The sequence below is a fragment of the Zophobas morio genome, unplaced genomic scaffold (assembly GCF_036711695.1).
Source record: "Zophobas morio isolate AGI-343-1 ecotype UQ-CSIRO unplaced genomic scaffold, CSIRO_AGI_Zmor_V1 ptg000242l, whole genome shotgun sequence".
Taxonomy (NCBI): domain Eukaryota; kingdom Metazoa; phylum Arthropoda; class Insecta; order Coleoptera; family Tenebrionidae; genus Zophobas; species Zophobas morio.
Window position 1 is genome coordinate 45,487 of NW_026972346.1, and position 23,816 is coordinate 69,302.

At 31.7% G+C, this 23,816-nt stretch overlaps 2 protein-coding genes across 2 annotated transcripts; both read left to right on the plus strand.

Moving 5' to 3' along the window:
* The first annotated feature begins 1,159 nt into the window (after window positions 1-1,159).
* LOC135146560 (tRNA N(3)-methylcytidine methyltransferase Mettl2-like) lies at window positions 1,160-4,829 on the plus strand. Its single transcript, XM_064078689.1, has 9 exons — window positions 1,160-1,182; window positions 2,079-2,181; window positions 2,277-2,429; window positions 2,538-2,609; window positions 3,133-3,372; window positions 3,978-4,021; window positions 4,259-4,356; window positions 4,466-4,640; window positions 4,780-4,829. The coding sequence occupies exons 1-8, from the start codon at window positions 1,160-1,162 to the stop codon at window positions 4,606-4,608; spliced, it is 876 nt and encodes a 291-aa protein (XP_063934759.1). The 3' UTR covers window positions 4,609-4,640; window positions 4,780-4,829.
* A 14,066-nt stretch (window positions 4,830-18,895) lies between these two features.
* Window positions 18,896-23,323, plus strand: LOC135146561 (uncharacterized). The gene is made up of 12 exons (XM_064078690.1): window positions 18,896-18,960; window positions 19,480-19,638; window positions 19,720-19,841; window positions 20,202-20,325; window positions 20,383-20,493; window positions 20,884-20,999; window positions 21,255-21,353; window positions 21,408-21,484; window positions 22,126-22,281; window positions 22,399-22,526; window positions 22,584-22,672; window positions 23,201-23,323. The coding sequence occupies exons 1-12, from the start codon at window positions 18,903-18,905 to the stop codon at window positions 23,321-23,323; spliced, it is 1,362 nt and encodes a 453-aa protein (XP_063934760.1). The 5' UTR covers window positions 18,896-18,902.
* The last annotated feature ends 493 nt before the right edge of the window (window positions 23,324-23,816 follow it).

Sequence of the window (23,816 nt, forward strand, 5' to 3'; positions counted from 1 at the left end):
TAACTCCGTTTATAAATCGAGGTTCAAATTAATTACCATTTTTAAAAAATTTTGGTATTAATGCAAATAATTATCAATTTGTAAAGAAATTCTATATTAGTTAATTTTTATTTGTGTTTTTTGATGGCCCCTAAAAATGTTTTTCACTCTGTCACTTTAAAGCAACATGGGACTGTAGAGAACAACAAGTCGATTAGCTATGAAGGCATATAACCATCAAAAAGAACGAAGACCGAAAACTGTTGTCTTTGAACTCCCATATCACCCTTCCGTTTGTCAATTTTCTAGAACCAATATTTTCTCTGCAGCACTTTAGCACAAAGTACACCATACGTGAACACTAAACATAAACTCTAGTTGAAAATGCTTTTAAATTATTAATTTTTTTAAAAAGGAACAGTTTAAGTATTTCTGGATATAATTACAGAAAGACCAAATATAAAGGTATTTTACACACAAATAAAGCAGTACAATTTAACAAGCCTAATAACTATAAGGTGCTAGGACCAAATAGTTTCATATTAATATAAACTTATTTTATCTTTTTTAAAAAGTATAATAAGGACAAACCAAGTATTCTTTCAAATCTTTTAGTTTGTTTATAGTTTGATTGTATTATATGTATTTTTAAAATCATACGTCTTTCATAATTAGATTGTCTTTATTTTATTAAAAATATCTAATCACTTACCTTAAATTTTGTTTCTTTGCTTCAATTTTTATTCATCACGCTTAGATTTTTTTTTACCGCAAATGAAGGTAGTGTCAATTTAACTTACCCCTTTAAAACTTAATATGTGTTTCTTATCTATTAGCTATTATTTTTATATAGCGTAATTTTAAGTCTATTATTATGATCTTCTCTCGCACTCATAATATTCACATTACTGCTTATCATTTTCTTTTTTACTCATAAGAATACCGTCTCAGACTAGCTTCCCTCAATATATTTAAAATATTCAAATGGTATCACTTTTCTTACTATTTCGGTTTAACCGATTACATTTTTAACTGTGTAGGCAAATGTTGTAAACTGCTCGACAATCTTACTTGATCTTCAGCTAAAAATTTAAAACTAGGCAAGAAAAAAGTATTAAGTGTATGTCTAATCCACTTGTTAGGTCAAAATATAATGCAGGGAGATTAAAGAGAAGACCAGATGTGTCAAAACTCGGTGTCTCAGTAAGTCCTGTCCTACTAGGGTAGGCAGTTACTTCGGTGTGGTAGGAATTAAATAGTATTACTTGGTATTGTCATAATTAAATTTTAAATGAAGATAAGGAAAACTTTTAAAATAACAATATTAATTAAAGAAAACAAACTTTTAAACTAAAGCTCATAATTCTCCTTAATTTATATATTACGGTTATAAAAATTAGGATTGATCTTTACTGCTTTGACTTGGGTCTCTACTAGGACCTTTTGCAGGGGAAGGATTGGATGTCCAAGAATCTCGTGTCTTGTACTTATATCATTTTCTATATTATAAAGATATCTTATTAATGCTAAAACCTTCCTTTAACTATATTTACTGGCAAATTTCCCCAGATAAGGGCAAAAGATGGGAGATTAGAAAACAAAAAAGTATCTTTATATTAGATAAGCCTAGGTTAATTTAATATCCGTTATCCATTCCTTCTAGTTAATTTCATAATATGTAATAACTTACTTAATTAGCTTATTATAATACACAATACTATATTACTTTTATATATCATTCTATAATAATAATTGAATAAAATGAGTATAACGAGTGAACAAATACTGCTTTATGAATATAAATTTTTAGTTGTTTGCGATATAAAAATCTGAATAATTTTTAATAGTGCTTTTGGATTTACACCTCCTCTAATATAATTTTATAATTTATAAAGCCTATTTTATGCATAACTATATTTAAACAATATATAAAGTAAAATTAGAGACGGGAGCTTACGTCTAATTAATTATTTTCCGAATTATGAGGGAGGTCGCACGAGGTAAATCACGTGGATGGCTCCCTTGTTTCTTTACCAAATTTTCGAGTACATTGCTTTTAGCTTATTAATGTTAAATGAAAAACACTCTAAAACTTGTAGCTTAGGAAACCGTTTGTTAAGCGATGAAGGTTTGGTTTTCACTTTTAATGCTTGGGATTATGTAAAGTTTTCTGAAGAAGACGTTAAATTTGCCCTTCTTTTGGTTATTATAAAATATTACGTTTTATCAAAAAATTTAGTTTATAATTATATATAATAATCTTAACTATATAATAACTATATTATGATGTTCTAAAGGTAGAAAACCAGAAGGAAACTTGCGTTAATGATGAAGATAGAACTACTTATGAAAATCAGTCTTCACAATTTTGGGACTTCTTTTATTCCGTGCATCAAAACAAATTTTTTAAGAATAGAAACTGGATATCTATAGAATTTCCTGAATTACTTGTACAAGTTTTTTTTAGTTTTATATATAAATATAATCAGTGAAATAACATTATGGTGGAAGGGAAGAATTTTTTATTTTATTTATTTATATTAATCCTTTAATTTTAGATAACAAATCAACCTTTGAAAATACTTGAAGTTGGCTGCGGTGTCGGAAATACTATAATTCCTTTACTTAATGTTTATAATTAATTTAAATTTTGTTTTACGCCATTTTTTTTTAAAGCTTTTTTTCTGCAAGAAAAAATATGAATTTTTAAAATCTGTATTATTTCTTTATCCTTAAGAGTAACTTTTATAATCTTTAATAAAATATATTTTTTAGAGTTACTTAGAATAATGCTGAGATTCTTATATTGATCCTTTTTTTTTACAAAAAAATTTACTGTTTTTATTGAAACAGTTTGGTTACTGAAAATTATTAGCTTGAGCTTAAGCCTTTTAACGAAAACCAGCTCTTTTAAATTTATATAGCATTTAATAATTTTTATATTCAATTTTTTAAAGCGTTTAAAAGTATTCTGAGTAGTTAGCAATTTTGTATATAAAGAAAATAATTTTTATAAATTCCTTTCCATCTCTCGTTTTAATATAGTAAATTTTCTAGTGCTAACTTTAATTTAGTCATTATAGTTTTCTAAATACACAACGTTTAATTATTTTATTTTTACGAAAATAAAATAAATTTGTTATAACTGTTTAGAATAATTTAAATCCGGACTTATTCGTATACGGCGTTGATCATTCCTCTACCGCCATCGAGCTTCTTAATTCTTCTACTGATCTTGATAAAAAAAGATCCCGCGTGCTTATTTATGATATTACTGACTCTGCTGAACAGTATCCTGTCGATTTTAATTCTTTGGACTTTTGTACGTGCATCTTTACTCTTTCAGCAATCCCACCGCAAAAGTTTCGCTTAGTGCTCTCCAAAATTTATAAAGTTATTTAAAAATTTTATAATTTATTTTTTTTCTGAGCATTGTTTAAATTTTTGAACAAAGTGAATTTTATTCTTGTTTACTAAATTTTTTAGATTTTTATTTATATCTCTTTTTAATTTTAAGTTTGCATAATTTATATATTTTTATTATAAATCTAATTGATCCAAAATATAACTGTATACCGAACGGCTTGTGTATTTTTTGATGTTTTGGAATTATAAATTATTTGAATTTTCATTAATTATTATTAATCTATTACTTTTATAAAGTCGATTTCTTTTTACTAACAATTTACTCGTTGGCATTATCTAGTAGTTGTTAACGTTTTGTTTGTACTGGAGTTTAATTTAATTTTCAAGAATAAAAAATTTATATATAATTGCTTTTGAATAGACTTTACGTAGGATTTATAATTTCGAGCTTTGTTAATACTTTTTTATTTTGTTTTAAAGTATTATTAATAATATTTCTTAGTAAATTTAAAAGTTACATTTTATAAATTTTATTATTTTTATATTACTTTTTATTTATAAGCACATTAATTTTATCATTAACTTTTTTGAGGATAATTAGAAAACGACTTACTTTTTATAATAATCTTTAGTTATTGAAGCCAGGAGGAAAATTACTTTTTCGCGACTACGGCAGGTTCTGCGCTTGTGAAAACTTTTATATACTGCTTAATGCTAAACATTTATAATTGTTAAACAATTTAAATTTAAAAATTGTTGTAGGCTTGCTTTACTGCTTAGCGATATTCATTTATTATATTAACAAATTTAGTTATAGCATCGTTTTAGATTTAATTTATATATACTTCCTTATGGTACTGCTGAGCACTAATTAATAGTTATTAACAAAACTAATTTTTAATATCGTTTGTAGATTTGATCTTTCTCAACTTCGATTTAAGAGAAATCGTTATATTTCTGAGAACTATTACGTAAGAGGGGACGGCACGACCACTTATTTTTTTGAAAAAGGTTTTTTTTGATTCATTGTAGTTTATGTTAAGAACGGAGTAGTTTGCACATTTATTCTGCTAAGAAACGTTAATCAAAATTTAATAAGTAAAACTTTTGTGGCATACAGAGCTTTTAAGAGCAATGATGATTGAATTATCTTTTATTGAAGAGCAACTCGAACTTGATGAAAAGTTAATCGTTAATCGGAAAACACAACAAAAAATGCATCGGGTTTGGATTCAAGGGAAGTTTGTAAAACCTCACTCGTGATTATTTTTTTGATTACTTTGCAAGGCGTTACGGTATATAAAAATCTTCTGTTATAATATAATCTTTATATTTTTTAATTCAATTTTTCTATATTTGCAAATTTAATTCTATTGTTATTCCATTTGAATCAATCTCTCTGCCCCGCTTTACTCTGCGATATGAAAAAATTAGGCATTAGAAAAAAAAATTGCGCGATTTTAAGCATTTATTGTAGCAAATGCCCATGTTAAGTTCCGATTGGCCTATACTTTGATTGTAGCGGAAGATTGTTGCTTGAGATAAATTAAATTTTTTGACATTAAATGGATTACCGTTCATATTGCACAACTAAATAACTTTAAATTATTTTAAGGTTTTCTTAATTCTTAGATGTTTTTTAAAAGTTTCTTAAATTTTTTATATTTTAGTAGTTTAATTAGTCCCCTGTGCTTTTATAAATACGCGCAAACGCACACGTTATTACATGTTACCAGAAAAAAAAAAAGTGGCATCTAGTTATTATCTGCAAAACTTACTGCACTCGCTACGTTTTAGTCCTCGTCTTACGCGTGCTAAGTATCTCGATTCTCTACTAGGACTTCTTTAACATTAAAAGCTTAAAATGCTTACTAGACGTGCTCGGCGATTGTACAAGAATTAAATAATTTAAATAATATAAACTATTGTAAAAAATATTTAGAGAAGTTGAATACAATCAAAATTTAAAAGAAAAAAATGCTATCGTCAAAACTTTCCCTTATTATCTTTTAATATTTCAAAAATGCTTATCAAAATTGATCTTTTTTTAAGTTTCCTATAAGAGGGTTGTCTTTACTAGTTCTCCTTTAGTTAATTGTTAATCTCTCGAACCCTAACAATGGGTCGTAAATAAACATAGTTATTTTGGGTAAAGGTATTAAGGCGGTAAAATGTACAAGGGAAACACAAATACTTCTTTATTATCCCTAAATATTTGATAAATTAAAAAAAAATAAATATGAAGTCTAAACTAAATTTTGAGCAGTTAAAGTCCTCGTTTTTTAACTGTTTATTATATAAACTTGTGGATATTATTTATTTAAAGCCTATTTACTGAGCAGTACAAAGCTACAAGGCTCGGCAAGCTTGCAACACCTCGTAGTTAAAACACCATAAACAAATCCATATTTTGTTTACTCCGGCCATCCCATACGGAATAAAACCGTCTATCTGTTTTTTTGAAACTTTGTTAGTCTTTTATGCCGCACGCTTGAGCGTAAGAACAACTCTACGATAATTCCAATGCTCTCCAGTGATTCTCAAAGTATGAGTTCCAAGGATTTTTGTATCAATATGTAATGGTTTGCGAGCCTCTGTAGCAAGAACTGTGGTACTAGAGGATGTTTAAGTAATATTCGCTTTAATGATATTTATCGACTACATCCTCTTTATTTTTTTGATATTTAAAAAATTCCATGCGCTTAATAATCCAAAGTTGCATATTTTTTTTCTATACCTGCTCGGATCTTCGCAGTTTCGTAATATAAAATATGTAGTACTACTTATAAGCCTTCTAATCAGAGCTTCAGATGGACAAAAAAAAATGCTTGCATACACCTCTTTAGAACATGATATGGTTTATGGGACTATAAGAATTACTTAAAGTCTTTACCTATTAAACAAGCAACAAGAAGAGGAAAAAGGAAGGTTGCTAAGAAAATTTTGTTCAGCAACTGTACGAAGATTTAACTTATCGGTAAGTATTTTAAGAAAATTATTAACTGTTATTACTAGTTTAATTTATTTTGCTCGCAAGAAATAAACGTATATTATACATAGTAGCCTTCAAAGAAATGAAAGAATTACACAAAATATAAGAGCAGTAAGGTTAAATAAATAATATAAATTTAAAGTATTTTTTTTAATTTAAAGTTTTTTATGACATAAAATGGTTTAAGTATTTTTCTATTTTTACACCCTCCCGTTACACACTTGTTATTTGAAAATAATTAAAATTCTCTCCTTAATTTTATATTTTAAGTTAAGCGAATCTTTAATTTTTTTAATATACCCTAAAAAGAATTACTCTTTAGAAATGTATTACCTTGGACTATGATATTTCTGAATTAGTTGAGAAGGCTAGTGCAACTGCAAAAAAGTGCCTTGTTTGAAGTGAGTGTAGAGTTACGAGACGCAAGCATGTCGTGAGAATTTATGCGCTTCTCCTGATAATTATAGCGAATAAAGGCTATTACAAAAATTAGGTGATGCAATTAATGCTATTTACAATTAGTGTATAAATGCTTGTATAACCGCGTCTTCTACCTTACTTTTCTTATACGGTGTAAGCATTAAGCAATTCGGTAAACCTGTTTCTGCTTTTTTCCTACTTCCACATTATTGGAGTAGGCGCTATAGTTAATATTATACTACGCGTACCGACAGTTGAATTCTAAACTAAAATAGGATACAAACGTCAACTCCGGTAAGAATAACGATTTTATAAATCGTCCAGAATTGAAGACCTCACATTGGTCGTAAGTAGTCAGCCGCAAGAATTAAGGGAACACCTAAGAAAACAAAGACAAGAGTTGTGGGGGCTGATAAGTAAAGAAATGCAAGCTTTAAAGAAAGAAATGGGTTTTAAGCTTGATGTTGGGACGCTGACCTCATGATTTATTTACGCCTCTTATTGCCAAAGAGAATTTAGAAATTTTTTTAACTGTAAGCCAAAAAGTAGACCGATATTATGGGTCTGTATGTCTCTAACGTAGGAAAGTATAGTTAGGACCGAAGATTTATCTAAGGAATTTTTTTCGAAAGTGCTCTTTATTAGTTCAGCGAAAAAAAAGTGGGTCTGACCTTCTGCACTGGGACGGAGAAGTAGTATGTTTAAAAACGCTAATACTCTCAAGCTAAAACCTTCGCCAAGTAGTAATGAGCCATGTTTTGAAGTTGCTGACGTATATTCTAATCGCAGAGGTGGTTATACAGGTAAAGCTACTAGAGGAAAACCAAAGAAATTGTGCTAAAGTTTATTAGAGATACACCAACTAAGGTCAAAAAAGATATTTATAGTAAAATGAAGTTACTTCCAGAGATAGTAGTTATTCTCGTTGCAGTAATAGTAATAGTGTTTGTAATGAAGTTGAGAGGCCTCTAGGGCAGGTATTACTCGTCGGTTAATTCTAGACTCTGGTTCAGGAAATAGTTTTATCCACAAGGCCTCTGAAGCGTTTAAAATTGGAAAAACTTATTGCGCAACCAAAGTACCACATTTAAAGTTTTTGGAGGAGGGGCTTATTGTACAGAAAAGGTCGTACCAATTAACTTTACACTAAACAGCACCAGCGAAGGTGCGGTTACATATAGTTAATCACGATATGACTAGGGCTTTAGACATTCTTTAAGCAAGTGCCAATTTTAAAAATTAGGTACCAAATCTCCTCGCTTCAGGAAAAAGTGGGAAACAATGGTGATGAGTCACTTGAACTACAATTTGGCCGGCAGTCTAGTCAAATAACTTATTAGTTTGATTATAGACTAAATTTTAGTGCTTTTATTATACACACTTAGTCTTGGCGCTAAGGAGACATATCTGTCATCTTGGTTAACTTTACGGAGCTATATTATGCTAAACTCGTATATTTTTGAACTCACTCCACGCATTGAGTACTAGAACTGCCATCTGGAGACGCTCCTTTAGTGAATCAAGGGATGATCTGTAAATATCCTTAGGTTACTATTAACTTATTGACTGAAACAGCTAAGTTGCTTTGTAGCTACTCCTTAGTAGCGACTAGTTGAGAACGAAAGCGTTTGGAGCTATAGGTTCGAGACAGTAGTAATAGTCCATCTAATACAGGGAAGATAGCACCTGCTTAAATACTTATCTACTTACGTGGTTTTTACCAATTTTGAGAGCCCGTCTTTCGACGTGTAAGTACAAAGCCTTAGTCTCTCCACAGTAATAGGTATACCTCTGATCACCTCCCCAAAGCAGGGTAACCATAAAACAAAGTAATAGATCATGTAGTGTCGTATTTCGAAAACCGGCATGCGTGGCATAGAAAAGCAACTTTGAGTTTAATATTAGACAAAGTGAAAGTCAGCCAGAAAAAACATATAGCTCGGAGGATATACAATTTTAGATGGGACCCTAACGTTAGGAGCGTGATGAAACTAGAGCCTTGAAGGTAAAACAAAAAAATGAGTATGTTCCGCCTGCCTGGTGCAAATATGAGAAATAAAGCCAAAGCCAAAGCCAAAGCCACGATTATCATGAGGGAGTGCGAAAATTCTGGAGCTGGGATGTTAGAAGGAACCACTGAGAGATGTTGGAGTCATATACTAGTAGTCGTAGAGAAGCGATATATTAAGGACCGACAACAGACGAAGTTAAGAGATCACCTGAAACGTTTTTGAGAATGTGACACCCTTCAAGGTTTAAACGACAGGTGTATTATAGAGCGGTATAGAGCGCCAAATGAAAGGCATATCACTATGATAGTTAGAGGTAAAAGTGTGTTCAGCACTTTTGTTAACGCTAGAGGTTTTTAGTAAAGAGAGATCGACAAAAAACAAAAGGAAGTAGGAAGAGTACTTTGCATTCACCCTACCGGATGGAAGACGAGCCCAATGAACAGTGCTCTCCTTTCTTTACGTTACTGCCCCCTTTGAATATCAAAGAAGTATAGATCTTATTACTGCAGGTTTAGTTGATACATACGTTTATGTTGATGATTGTTTAGTGGCGAGTGACTCCAAGGAAGAACACTATAATAAACATTTAGGTTTAGTCAGGAGATATGGAACGTTTAATGTCAAATTACGTTAGAAAAATGTAAATTTGCACAAAATTCAGTTAAATGGTTGGGCAGAGAGCTCACGGCCTACTGTGTTAAAACGGATGAAGCCCGGGAGCAAGCTTTCTTCAGGTGCTTAAATTTTTAAAATAATGTACCAACAATGCAAGATAGACAGAACCCTCTAGTAGATTGCTTAAAAGGGATAAAACTGGGATAGTCTTTTTGTATAAGGAGTTTTTATACGGACACCATTAAAATTATACAAGCTATTTGAATAATTAAAACGGCATTGAAGCAGACTAGCCCCTTCTTGTGGAGAGTGATGAATGGTTTCCATATTAACTTTTCGGTTATGTAAGACACCTCAAGATAGCCTGCAAATGAAATAAGTATGAAAGAATCCTTCAAGGTCGGATTGAAGTATTACTAGGAACCTGCACTAAAATATAGAATTATCTGTCGTTGTAGTGTCATTAACCAGTAAAAATTAATGTTTTATTCTTGCTAAGGCCACTGTTTTGCGAAGAAACGGCGTCGCCTTAGCACCGTTAGATTAAGTTAATTTATTGTATTATTTAATTATTGTTACTAAGGGAGCGAGTGCTATAGATTCTAATTAATATAGCTTGAAACATCAAGACAGGGACATCATCGTACTTTGTATTAAGGTTTTCTTTATTCTATTGATCTATTTGACTTTTATCTAGGTGGAACTTGACCTCCTGTTGATTGAGTCTTAGTAATGATCTACTTTTAATACTTTAGAATCATCTAAAAGTCTTACTTAAACTACTTAATTAGTTTTCAAAGTCGAATAACTTTAACTTCAGTAGTTGGTTGACTTTAGTAAAGTAGTTAAATAGCAGCAGGGCAGTAACTCCAAGTCAAAAATCTTAGTCTAAACTGGTGTTAACGAAAGTTGACTATTATTGACTAAAGTTTACGATTGTTAACGAAAGGGTTGACTATTCAAAGTTTATTCAAGTTCATCGTAGGTACAATTATAAAAATTTAAATATTATAATAAATTATACAATTTAGTGCTATTTAAGCAACATAGTCAGTATTAGGCTCAAACAAGTCTCGTTAGCGGACACAATATGTTACTTACGATTAAATTTGCTGTATGTGACAAGTAAGATAAACCTACCAAAGGGCTAAGTCATCGTCGTCTTTTTACCAGTTTCAAAAGCATATCTTTCGGTACGACCCTTCGGACCCCAGAGCTTTCCGAAGTAACCCAGCACTCACACATTAGTACAATAGAAAACTTTTGCTTAACATGTATAATTTTCAGACCGTTTTTCGACAGAACTAGCATCAGTAAGTCTAATCTTGCTACGTTAGTAAATTAGCTCTTTGGAGAGTGGTCAATTAACTTACGTAAAGCCAGTAAAGCCAGGAAACAAACAACTGAATTAGTTACCTCACTTATCAGTCAAGCCTGAGTCCAATTATCATTAGTTCGTAAAATTGCCGTAATTATTGGCGCCAACTGAGCCTTTTCTACGGAAAATTAAAGAGAACGAACAACTTTTTTTTTTACAACCTAAAATAGAACAGCCTACCGGCTCAATGAAAATTATAACACTGAATGATAAGTCCATGTGGTGTTGCAAAAAAAAAGGGTTTAATTTATTACGCATCTTACGCTCATGGTCCATTAGATGGCTTAATAAGCCACCTCAGAGGCGTAGACTGAAATTGAGGCACAGAGAGGTAAAGGATTTATTATGACCGTGCCCTTGATATTACACTCAAATGAAAAGTCACCTAGTTAGATTCTTGAGTACCTTTCTAGGACGCTTTGTTTGAGTTTATAATGAATGACGATCTTTCAGTAGTTTTTAGAGTTGTTTTCAATGCTAATTCCCTTACATGCCTTTATTAATTGAGTTGTAGTAGACCGTTGCTTAACTGGGAAGCCAAGCAGGATCGGGCATGGAAACAGTTTTACATGTTATAGAAGGTCTATGTGATGAAAATATTAGCGAAAATTTCGGATTAATTTTTGCAAACCGACGCCAATGGCATAGGCATGGGAGGGGCCCTTTTTAGTAAAAGATACTAGGGTCGTGTATACTACATTGTCTTTGTCAGCTCTAAATTTTCGATGCACAGAAAAAATACAGTGTTACATGGTGAACTAATAAATTAATGTGTTACATACAGCTAGTAATAAACAATTAACGGTGGAAACTGACCATAAGAGTTTAATAGGAGTCTTTCAGAAAGAGCACGACGCTGTCACAATGAGAGAAGAAAGAATAAATCGGATTAAATAGTTAACGGGTAACATTAATTGGAAACTTAAGTATATTCCTGGAAAAACTAATTTGTTGGCTGATTCACTCTCTCGACCGCTTTAGACAATAGCGCAATTCAAAGTAAAGAATTCGAGGTTAATTTGAGTGAGTTACAAAAATTACACTCAGCTTGGTTCCATGTAGGAAAGAAAAAGTTAAAATTGACTGTAGAAGAAAAGAGATTGCATGGTTTAGTGGACAGGGTGGTAGAAAGATGTGTTATTTGCCAAAAATTTGGACAAAAAAGATGGAAACTCCGAGAAGAGTTTCATTTAATTGATAAAACATGAAGCCATCAGACATTTGGCTGTTGACCGACATAATGAAGAAGCCAAAAACGTCTGAAGGGTTGCGGTAGCATACTGATAGTGGTGGACAGGTATTCTCGCTTTGTGTGGGGCAAGGCGGCTCAAAAAATAAAATATTAGATGGGTTAAGGAAACTTTTGGTGAAAAACTTTTTAATGAAAAATTCCTTAAAAAATTCCAGTGGATAAAGTACCTTCACTAGTAAGGGCCAAAGGAGTTATTTAAAAGAATTAGGAATTGAAGGACACTTTATAATAACCATGTACCATCAGTAACGGCTTAGCTCAAAGAGCAATTCATACATTAAAGAAGTCTCTACTAAAATGTAGTTTCGAAATAAATATAGCATTTTAGATGAGTTCCTTTATAAATACATTAGCACACCTCATACAGTAAAAGTCAGTCCAGTATTTATGTTATTTGAAGAGAAAGTTGCTTTCGGTGACATTGAACACTGTAAAATTTCGGACGTTTCATAAGAGGGCTATCTCTTTCAAAGCGCTAACGTACCTTAGACAAACTTGAAGCCATGAAAGGGATATGGGCTAAGGAGGCAAGCGCATCTAGATATAAACATGATAAAGCAGTACGTCAAAAAACTTGCCATAAGGAAACTATAAAAGAGGGTGACAGTGTTTTCATGGAGTTTCCTGAATGCAAAACAAAAGTGGAGAACAGGGAAGGGCCCGCTAAGGTAATAGAGGAGCTGAAAGATAAAAGCTTTTGTCTAGTGTACTAAGGAAGGATAGTAGTAAGGCATAGAAATCAAATTAAAAAAGTTATTTGCTGAGGTATCTCACGCTCAGTCCTTTGGGTGCCTAGGTAATAAGAAATTTGTAAATGAACATTTCAACGCGCTCCATATTAGTGACTGCAAAAAAATTAAAATGATTGAATTGGTTTAAAACCCATAAGGCCGGATTTGGCTTGGCAATGTAGCAGCTGACATGGACGAATGGATAATTTTAGTAGAAAAATAAGTTTAACTCCGTTTAATGAACCCACAGATGACGAACTCATTATACAAGCAAATTTAGATGATGATGAAAACACTTGCGTCCCGAGGACGATATGTATATCAGCAAAGTGTAAATTACTTAAAAATCGAGAGACCGGGGAGCAGTTTCTGCAAAAGTTCATGTAACTTATATTTTTTTTCTTCTCCTTTTATTACTTCAAGTAATTTAAAATAATAGTAACTGGGGGTGGGAGGTAGTGGGGTCTTCTTTCCATATCTTTGCCGGAAAAAAATGTGGTAGGGGAATTTGCTATCGGAAGTTCCGTATTTATCCAATATTCGAACTATTAATATTAGAACAGTTTTTATCCTTGATGAGACAATACTTCTATATCATGGTTTCCTAATAGTTTCCTTTTCATTAAAAGAAAATTGCTAGTTCCTTTCTCCAGGTTTTATTTGACGAGGAAGTTTCAATCTTGGTACATAGTTATGTGAAGTTTTCACACGTGGAAAGGTTTCACTTTTAACCTCAGGCCTGGGCATTTTATTGCTATGCTTTTTATTATTCTTACTTATTGATTTTAATCCTAAAAGTCTTTTTAATATTATCACTATTTTTTTTAAGAATCTTAATTTTTTCCACTTGGTTTTTATACGGTTTAAATTTTTTCGCTACAACTTCTTTAAGTTTTGTCGTGTCGGTTTTATCTAACAAGCAGTTTGTTCATATCAATTAGAATTTTGTTGGAGTTTCTTTTTAGGGTATCCTCCTTTTTTAATTTTACCATAGCACCCAAATAATACCAATTTTAATCTTTGGAGAGATCAGTAGCGTTTCATAAAAGAGCATGCACGTCCAGACCTGGGTTATTAATAAAAAACAGTTACTTATGAGACCTACCACTCTCAACACGCTCTTCAGAGAAAAAATCTACAACTTTAACAACTTTATTTTGGTAAAGATTAATAGCTGCGTTATTAATCTCTATGCTGCGGTCTCTACAAGACTTCAATATTGCTGTTTGACAGTCAAACTTGAGCTCAGCTTTTTTAATACTCACCCCTATCTTTTCTCTAAGTTTAGCCTTATAAATTAAGTTTTGCTTAGGGATGATAGTGTATGGAAAACTATTATTATTAGCTTTTAAATTAATGAGTTTTTGGTAAGCCTTTCTATGTTTTTATTAAAGCATATACATTTTTAGTATACATTATTGTATACAAGTTAATATGTACCTCAAGGGGATTACTAATGTAACCATCAAATACCCTAAATTCAGTGTTCATATATAAGGATTTCATAATAATTAAAAATTTCAGAGTTAGGTTTGGTAAAAAAGTAATATATATAAATATATGAACTTTTGAGTATAATCACAGGACGCTAAATAGAATATCCTTAACGAGTGGGTACTAGTCTTCACTAACTATCTCCTGTTATACTCGAAATAAGTCAGAAACGGTTGCAAATTGGGGACAAGATCCAAACAACGAATATTATTTTGTCCATTAAAAACAACTGCGACTTGTTTACGGAAATGAAACCTCTGATCGAATTCCTGCGAGTTAAGTCGCAATAAGTCTATTTATGGTGCTAGGGGGATGTGTACTGTTAGAGTTATAAGTCGAGTCCCTTTTCATTAGTTTTATGAACAATTCAATTATTGTCTTTCCAAATAAATAAATATAGAAAGGAAATAGAATTGTTCTGGTTAACTCCAAAGTCCAGTTTAGCTTAGTACATTGTGACATAGGGTTGATAAAGTCCGAAAGTTGAACTTTGTCATTTTTTATCCATATGGGCAATGTATCATCCATGTATCTTTTATATAACTTTATATAAGGAGAGGATTTATGAAACTCTAAAGCTTAATACGCCAAATATAAGTAGCCAAATCTGGAGCAGCAGGATTATCCATAGGAATCCCGTTTAGTTGTTGGTATAAAATATCATTAAGTAAAAAGACACTGTATAACAAAAGATATATTGACTTCATAGTATGTACAAATGAAATTTTCACGGTCTGAAGAGTATTTTAGAAAAAAGTATTCCACAGAAATCATAAATTTTCTATTGGGACAGTTGTATAAATCGATTCTATATCTAGTGAACATAGGATAGTACTTTCTAAGTTTACCTTATAGTAAAGGTAAAATCTTCCCAGAATTTTTTTATAAAGGATGGTATTTTTAGAACTAATGGACATAACTTAAAAGGCAACCATTTAGCTAAACCTACCATAGGTTTATTATGATAGGCAACTAAAGGTCAGGGATGGATTAGTTCTTTCACGCCCTAATTTATAAAGTTTAGGCATGGCATAAAAATAACTGAGAGACCTTTTATCTAAGTCATGGATAACTGTTTAAAAAATTTGATGTTTTTATCCTTTAATGATTTAGTTTCAAAAGAAGTCCGTTATAAAATAACGTAATTTTCTTTTTAAAGACACTAATAACTTTTTTTTATCTGTTTCCAATGCTTGTAAACAGGCGAATTTAAATGGTTGTGGGCCCAATTAATATATTGGGAATTGGTCATAATGGTAGGCCCTTAATTTTTATCTGTCACAAAAAATTTAAGGTGTTTAGCCTTTTTAGTTTCTTTTTTTTTTTTAAGATAACATGGTATGTTTTCGATAGTTTTTAAAAATATCTCAGTAATATCAAATTTAGGAGGATCGAAATTAGCGTTAGGAACGAAACATTTTAACTTTTCATTAAGTTAAACTTGTTTGGTTATTAAAAAAAATCTAAAGTCTGATCTGTCTATAAAGATCTTGTAAATTATAATAAAACTCAATTTTATCAGGGCCGAGACCAATAATTTTAATTAAGTTACGAGGAAGTAAGGTGCCTAAAGGAGTAAGATTATGAAAAGTTAGATTTTCTATTATATTGTCAAAGAAAGACATTGGTAAACTATTAAATATATAAATCCTTTTCAGCCTTTTGTATTCTCGTAGGCAAAGGGACTTTGGTAAGAAATTTAGGGTTAGGGTTTGGATTTTCTACAAGGTAAGTATTATTAAATATAATATTATTATCTGTACAAACCCCCTTTGCCCGTCCTATTTTCACAACTTTTTGTTTTCCCTCTGAGTAGGGAAGAACTGTCTATGTGTTGTGGAAAAATAGAAAGAAAACACACCCTGTCCAAAGGATTAAAAAAACTTGGTGGGGTAGTAGGGTTTTCTTTCCTTTTCTTTGCCGAATAAAGTTGTGATAGAGTGGTCGCCTTCCCTGAGTCCCTTTTAACTTGAGGAAGCCTTTCCAATTTTTGTAAAAAATTTTTGCGGTGCAGAAATGATTTAATAAGGGAGGAGGTAATCTGGTATTCTTGGGCTGATCATTCTAGTTATGAGACCAGCTTTGCCAAACTCTCTCAAAAGCCCTTTTCAATACCTAAGAGAACAGCATACGTGGACTTGTTGTTGCTAAATCCCTTTATCACGTGCTCGGTGAACCCTCAAGAGTTGCTGAGTAGTTAAATGGCCCTTCTGAAACCAAATTGGTTTCCAGAAGTGATGCGATTTTGTCCTACATATTTCTGTTATCGCCTGAGCATAACTGCCTCTACTATTTTGCTAGCACAGGATAGTAGGCTTACTGGGCGATAGTCCGCGGAGTTTGAGAAAGGATTTTTTAATTTTGGTAGGAAAATAACATTGGCCACTTTCCATCGATCTAGAAGTACTGAAAAATTAAGAGTGGCATTAATTATAAGAGTGAGAGTTTTTATGATCGACTCAGTTGTTTTTTTCCATGAGTTTTGTTATGCCATCAGGTTTTGGTGACTTATTTAGTTGAGTTGTTAATAATTGATTGTACCTCTTCGAACTTTGTGTGATCCTTTAGCAGTGCTTGCTCACCTCACAAGAGGAAAATAAGAGTTGTGTGAGGGTAGTTGTCCTATCTGAAGAAATTGTTAAGGGTGGGCGTTGGTACAGGAGACTCTCTCTATGTCGTCGTAAACAGACCCAGTTTACGATTTTATAGGAAGCTGTTCTGTTTATGACGGTTCCTCACCCAATTAATGAATTCCCAATAAGAACGAGGGCTATTATTCCCTAATTTAGAAAGCTTACTCTCCCGTATCGGTTGGGAAGCTTGGGAAGTTTTTTTTGACCTTTTTGTCAAGGTTGATTAGTAATCGTTTATATTCAGGGGGTCGAGTTAACGAAAACTTCTTCTTTTGCTGTTTTCTGGATTGAAGAAGAACTTCAACTTTTACCGGCAGAGGTGGTTTTTAAATATGTTTGTTTTGTAGAGGAAGGACTTTTGATATGATTGAATGATCGTGCTTTCAAAGTTAGCTACTGAGTCAGTGAAAAGTGCGGGCGGATTAGGTCTTAAAGGGCCGCCTTTAAGTTTTCGTCTAGAAGATTCTAAAAAAGTTTTTTTTTTGAATTTACATAATAAGGCGACTTCTGGGGAGCCTATTTCGAGGACTACGAGTAGGTGATCTGAGAAAGCTCATTTAAAATCTTCTGTTTAACTTCGATAGTACATCAGCAGTACACCACTTAGGAATGCGTGTTGGGTTGTCTGGGCCCAAAACATTAACCCCTTATCTTCGGCGTACTTGAGAATTTTTTTTCTCCATTAGGATAATGAATTTTTGCAATTCAGATCGCCCACATAGAATTACGGAGTTAGGACAGCTCATACCGAGATTCATTTCGTTATTTACTTGGGGCTTTCACGGAGTTAATAAGCAGTATGGCCCTGACAACTGGTGGAGTCTCCGGTGTTTTTGTGCACTCTTTAGTTACCTGATTTTCACCACATTTGACGCATTTGTGGGCTGGGGCGCAGTAATTTGAGTTATGGCCGAAAAGATGACAGCGATGGCAATCAATCCTGGTGTTGTTATTCAGGCTTTCCACAAGGATTGAGAAGGCAAACAGAAGTAACTTTAAAAATTGATACTTCAGATCTCGGTAGATGCATAAGAACAGATGGAAGCGGTTTCTTATCGTCTCTAAAGCTTTTCATTCGAGCCACTTTTAACGGATGGAATCCATTTTGTTGTAGATCATTGATCTCCTCGCAGTCCAATTCTGAAGGTATACTTCTTAAAGAAGCTTTGTTTTTTTTCGAAAGTCGTCAGAGCTTGAGGAAAACTTTAATGCCATTTCGGGTATCCCTTGAGTTGAAGTTGTTGATGTTACTGTTTGATACAAAGGAAACTATATCCTGTCATTTAAGCTTTTCACTTAGAACTATGAAAGGAATGTTTATATTTGGGGATGTGTTACTAGTATTGTCGCTGGTGGTCGCCTTGATATTATTTTTGGAAGCGTTTCCACTACTGTTACTGCTCATATTGTAGTGGTATACCTGTTATTGTTAAGACTACGGCCTCACTATAATTGTTATTAATTTTATACTTACTACTATCGTTACTGGTACTATATTTGTTATTACAGCCACTAATTTTATTATAGTTCTTACTATTAGTAGTGATATCATTCTTAGTACTAATGATAGCGACTTCAACTTCATCTGCGGGCATGAGCAATAAAAACTTATTAGAATTGGGATTTTCTAAAGCTAAAGAACAGCCCTTTCGTTTTTTCGAGGGGTTAAAATCGGAGTTATTACTTTACTTTCAAGTTCGCAAATCTTTTTGTTTGAATAATCTAGTTTTGTTGTCAGTTCTTCAATGGTGGCTATAACTTGGCCACCAGCTCAGGGGGGTGGTCTGTGGGCATGGCATTTTGTTCCCCCTGCCTTGTGTTTAGCAATTAATTTTCTATTTCAGCTTAAAAGGGGGACTTACGTAAACAGTTCTGTTATTTGTAAAAAGCTTACGGAGTTGGGTTAGAGTATCAAATTACTTCCTCATTTTACTAATATATTTCGATAACACTAAACTGTGGCGCTGGTCGCTCATTTACTTTTTGGTCTCTTTTAAAAGTATAAGAGTATATTAATATTTCCACATGTGATGAAAACCAGTAAAGTTTCTGTTGCGCTTAAAGATTCAGGTTTAGTCGATTTAAAAGGTTTTCCTTATTCTAGTTTATTACTATTAACGTTAACAAGACATTAAGTTTTAACAAATTTATGAAACCTTATTAACGTTTAAGTTTAGACCGTTCTATTTTTATAGTAATTTTATATAATATCTAAACGGAAGCACTAAATAAGTTATTCAAGTGTAGCTGAACCTTCACTTTTGTATTGTATTATAGGTGCTACTGTGTTATTTCACGTTATTAAAGTATTTATTAAATAATTCTTTTATCTTCTGCGCGTTATATTTTCTTTAAAATCATTTTTAGGATTTTTTAGCTATTTTAGTGGAGTTACGGTTTTTTTATAAAATGTTTTCCAGAATAAATTTTATTTTTTTGATAATAATGTTAACTTTTGGCCCAATTTCTGTTTTTTATTATGCTGTTACTTCTAACAGTTTTTTTAACAATAACTTGCTACTTAAAACGATTAGTCAGTCTCCCCTTCAACGGATATCTTTTCTAATAACTGCGGTAATTTACTATAGTTCTCATTTAATTTAGCAGGCCTTCAACTTCAAAGAACTAAAACTGACTACCAAGTTATTGATACTTTTACACTGCCTAAGAATTTAAACTTTGAGCATCAATATGCAAGTTTATATTACCAGCGGTTAACACAACTAAAAAAAGCCTCTTGTTTAACAGCTAAGAAGCTGTGGCCCGGTAAGAATATATAAAGAATGATCCATTTTTATTTAAATTAGTAATTGATCTTTTTCTCTATAAAATTTTATTTTATTAAAGACTGTCCACCCTTTCTTGAAAGTTTGTTGCATATTCAGGAAGGCGTGTACTGCTGCGTAGCAGGCACTTTGTATAGAGAAACCCTATTAAAGGCTAACACCATTGACGAATTTATAGCTGAAGTTATGTAGCGACTATACTCAGTTTTCTTTTAAAAGAAATTTCACGTATCACTGTAGCTTTTTCAATGAACTTTTCACTTATTTTTAAGTTAGTATTTAATAAAGCTTAATATGAGTCTCTTTAGTAGTGAATTAGTACAACTAAAGTAAGAGAATTATTAAAAAAAACTAGAACAGTAAATTTATAAAATAAAATAATTTAAAGTAGGTAAAGTACTACAGTTACGTAACTCGAATTTAAAATATAAAAAAACTTTTATCTCAGAAGTTGCTCAGTTTGTAATAATATAAAATTATAAAAATAAGAGTAATTAATAATAATTTTATCTTCTATTTATTTAAGTTCGTAATTTTTTGTAGAGAGCTTTGGTTGTTCAACCTAAAAGAGACAAATATATTAGTAAAGGAGATGTAATTTATCTTGAAGATGAAAGCGGGAGGATTGCTCTTTCAGGAAGTCTACCTTATGATTCGGCTTTAACAGGCTGGCATAATTATAATCTTATATAAGCCAAATTAATTTTTTTTAAATTTTTCTTAGGGATTGTTATTATTGTTTGTGGTAAAGAAGTCAACCAATCTTTTGAAGTAGAAAAGTATACTTTTCCCGGGATGGCTGAACAGGTAAAGCCCCCTCTTAACCGTCTGGCAGGTTATAATTTATTAGTAAAGACTTAAAACTATTATCTATATAATTATATCAAAACACTTAAACACAACTTAGTTTATAAGTTTACAATTTAACTCTGCTGATCTTTACTTTTAACAATGTTAGACTTTCTTACACTTTACTTGTTTAGCTCTACCTGTATAGTTTCTTTGTTAACAAGTTGAAATTAATTCTTATATTTTATTTTTATTTTAACTTAATATTAAATTTACACAAAAAAGAAAAACATTTTTTAAAAAATTATTAACTTAATATTTTTACTTGCCACGTTAACATCACTTTTATTTTTAATAAGTTAACTTCCTTAATATTTAATAAAAATTAATATATGCCAATTTGATTTTATATATCCCTAATTTTGGTAATTCGAAGGCTCTGAGAAAAAAGTTTGTCTGATTTCTGGAATTGAAATGGAAGCTAATTATCGTCATAACAATTCCCTTCAATTATTGATCGATTATCTTCTTGGTTTTCTCGGGGACGAAAAAGTATCTATTTTAAATGAAATTTTTATATAAATTTTATACACTAACTACTTTTATACTGTTTACGTGTGCCTTGTATACTATCCGCTTTTTTGCTTTATTATAAAAAAATCACGAGGGCTAATATATATAAATCCACGTTTACAACACTTTTTTTCCTGTGCTTGTGTAGTTATTAATATTTAAATCATTTTTATAATTCACTACTTATTCCTTGAATTTTTTTAATTTTCTAACTAACTTTTTCTGATTTTTTAGCAACAAAAAGAAAGTTCAAAGATTGCCCGTTTAATTGTGGCCGGAAATTTATTAAGCCGAACTGCCACTGTGGAGGCGGCAAAAATAGTCCAAAGTTCTGTAAGAGATGCCTTATAAAATTAAAAATAATTCCAATTTTCTTTAATTTTCCAGAAAAAGGAATCTTTAAAAGACGAAATCGTGACTCCCTTAAATAATTTAGATGCTTTTTTTGCACAACTGGCTAGCGGGTTGTTTTATATTAAGTTTCTTTAATGATATTATTAATTGCACGGGCCGTCGGCAAAACTAGAGAAGTAATTTCGGGTTGTAAATTATATTATATATTCAAAAGAAAAAAGTTTTGCAAAAAAGCACTGTGAGAGCTGTTCTTTAGAGGTTTTTAATACTAAAGACTCGGTGTTGCGGCAGTACTACAGAGCATTAGACTTTGTACTGTTCACGCCGGGAAAAATAAAATCTAATTACTAAAAAATATAAAATAAAGATTACATGAGCGCATATGCCTGATATGTGTTTGAAATGTACTGGATTTCTTTTGTTAGAAAAAATATTATAAAGTTTCGGAATTATTACTTTTTTAGTTGTGGTGTGAGACGTCAGTTTACTATTTACTTGGAAGGAGCCTTTACTGTTTACTAATTTATTCTGAGAAAAGGCATGACTAACGCTACCTTAAAGCATTGTATTTATTTAGGGTAGAGAGTCCTTTATATAAAAAACGTGCAACCTTTTTAGAAAAAGTATACTTTACCAAACATTTTAAAAATCAAACAAAAATCTTTTATCTTGTTCTCTTTTTGGTTTTCTCTCAGTATTAGTTGGTCAGTTCAAATAGTTTAAAAGTGATATATATATGTAACTAATTTAGGATACCCATAACATTATTACCTGGAGAAAATGACCCTTCCAGTGTTCTTCTACCCCAACAAAGTCTTCACTGGTGTCTCTTTCCATCCATGGGAAACTTTCCGAACAGCTGGGAATGCGTGACAAATCCCTATAACGCTGTTATCGATAACATAGAGTTTCGTAGATCTATTATAAAACTTTTTATATATAAATGAACTTTTATAATTTTGTTATAACGCGTTATATTAAAACTTTTTGCTATATTTTGAAAACTCAATTACATTTATATTAGATTTTTAGGCACGTCCGGCCAGAACGTCGATGATGTTTACAAGTATATTCCCACCAATGACCGCTTGCGCATTTTAAAGCAGATGCTTTACTGGCGGCATTTAGCCCCAACATCTCCAGATACTTTGGGTTGCTCTCAAGGCGGCACGCTTGCGTTATTTTTAGTTAAACTTTTTATAAAACCAGGTTGCTATCCCTACGCTATGTTCGACCCGTTTATTATTGAGAGGACTCCACACATCTTTTTCGCCGGAAACCAGCCAGAATTTAAGAAAGTAAGTTTAAATGGGTCATTGAAATTTTCAACATGGGTCGGCCGACTTTGTATTAGCCGTGATTTTCCCTTTTGATACTAATTGAATGATGTAGACTCACCCTAAGTGTTTTAAAAGCTGTGTAAAGAAACTTAGCGTGTCGTCATGTACGGATACAAAAGTTTTAAGTATATGAAAATTATCTACAAAAGCCACTAACTAGCTTATTTTTAGAAGTCTTGTAGCGGTCTTGCCGTTACGGTAAATTTTAAATAGCGTTTCCTTAAGAATATTTAGTGCCGTTTCACCTTTAATTCGTGTCCTCCCACCGTAAGAATTATTACAATTTTTTGTAAGTTATTTAATCGTTTTAGTTATGACGTCTACATCTTGTTTTAATATATTGTGTATGCATATGTTTTTTACCTAATCAAAACATATTTAAGTAGTAGTCGTACTGAAAAATGCATGTTCACTTCTATTAATAGTTCATACTTTTTACATCGTTAATATTTAATGCTTAATTTCTACTTATTGGCCTACTTTAAGGAAATTATTGATGAGGGTGGAGTGCACGTTACAATAATTTCCGTTCCTTCTTTTTCAAAAACGAAAGTTGCTGTTATTGTGGACTTATACACTCTGGATGCTTCAGCCATTTCGTTTGCTTAATCAAATTTATTTTTTGTACGGATTAAAAAAAATTGTCGGCTAACTTTGCTTCTAAATTAATATTGCATTTATCTAATAAATTTAGGATGATAATTTTAAAGTCAACGAATAAAGTTTAACTGCTTTCAACGGCAACGATAAAATTGTGTTTAAAAAAAAAAACAACAATTTTTCTATTCTTACCACTTTGTAAACAGCTTGTATTTTAGTAGTGCTGTCAGTTTGTAAGCAGATTAACATGATAGTTGATATACAGATTAACTTATTAAGAGTTGACTAACATAATTAGTAATATTACCTAAAAAAAGAAAAACTTTATTAACCCCTCTTTATTAAGGTAATACAGCTGCTAAATTTTAGTTGGGCACAATGACACCGTCTTCTTATCCAGTAACTTATCTTTAAGGTATTGAATAAAGAACTGGTTTTTTTTTTATCAGTGGAGTTAGTATATGGCTTGCGAACAAATTAAAATTGTGGTATGGGAAACAAA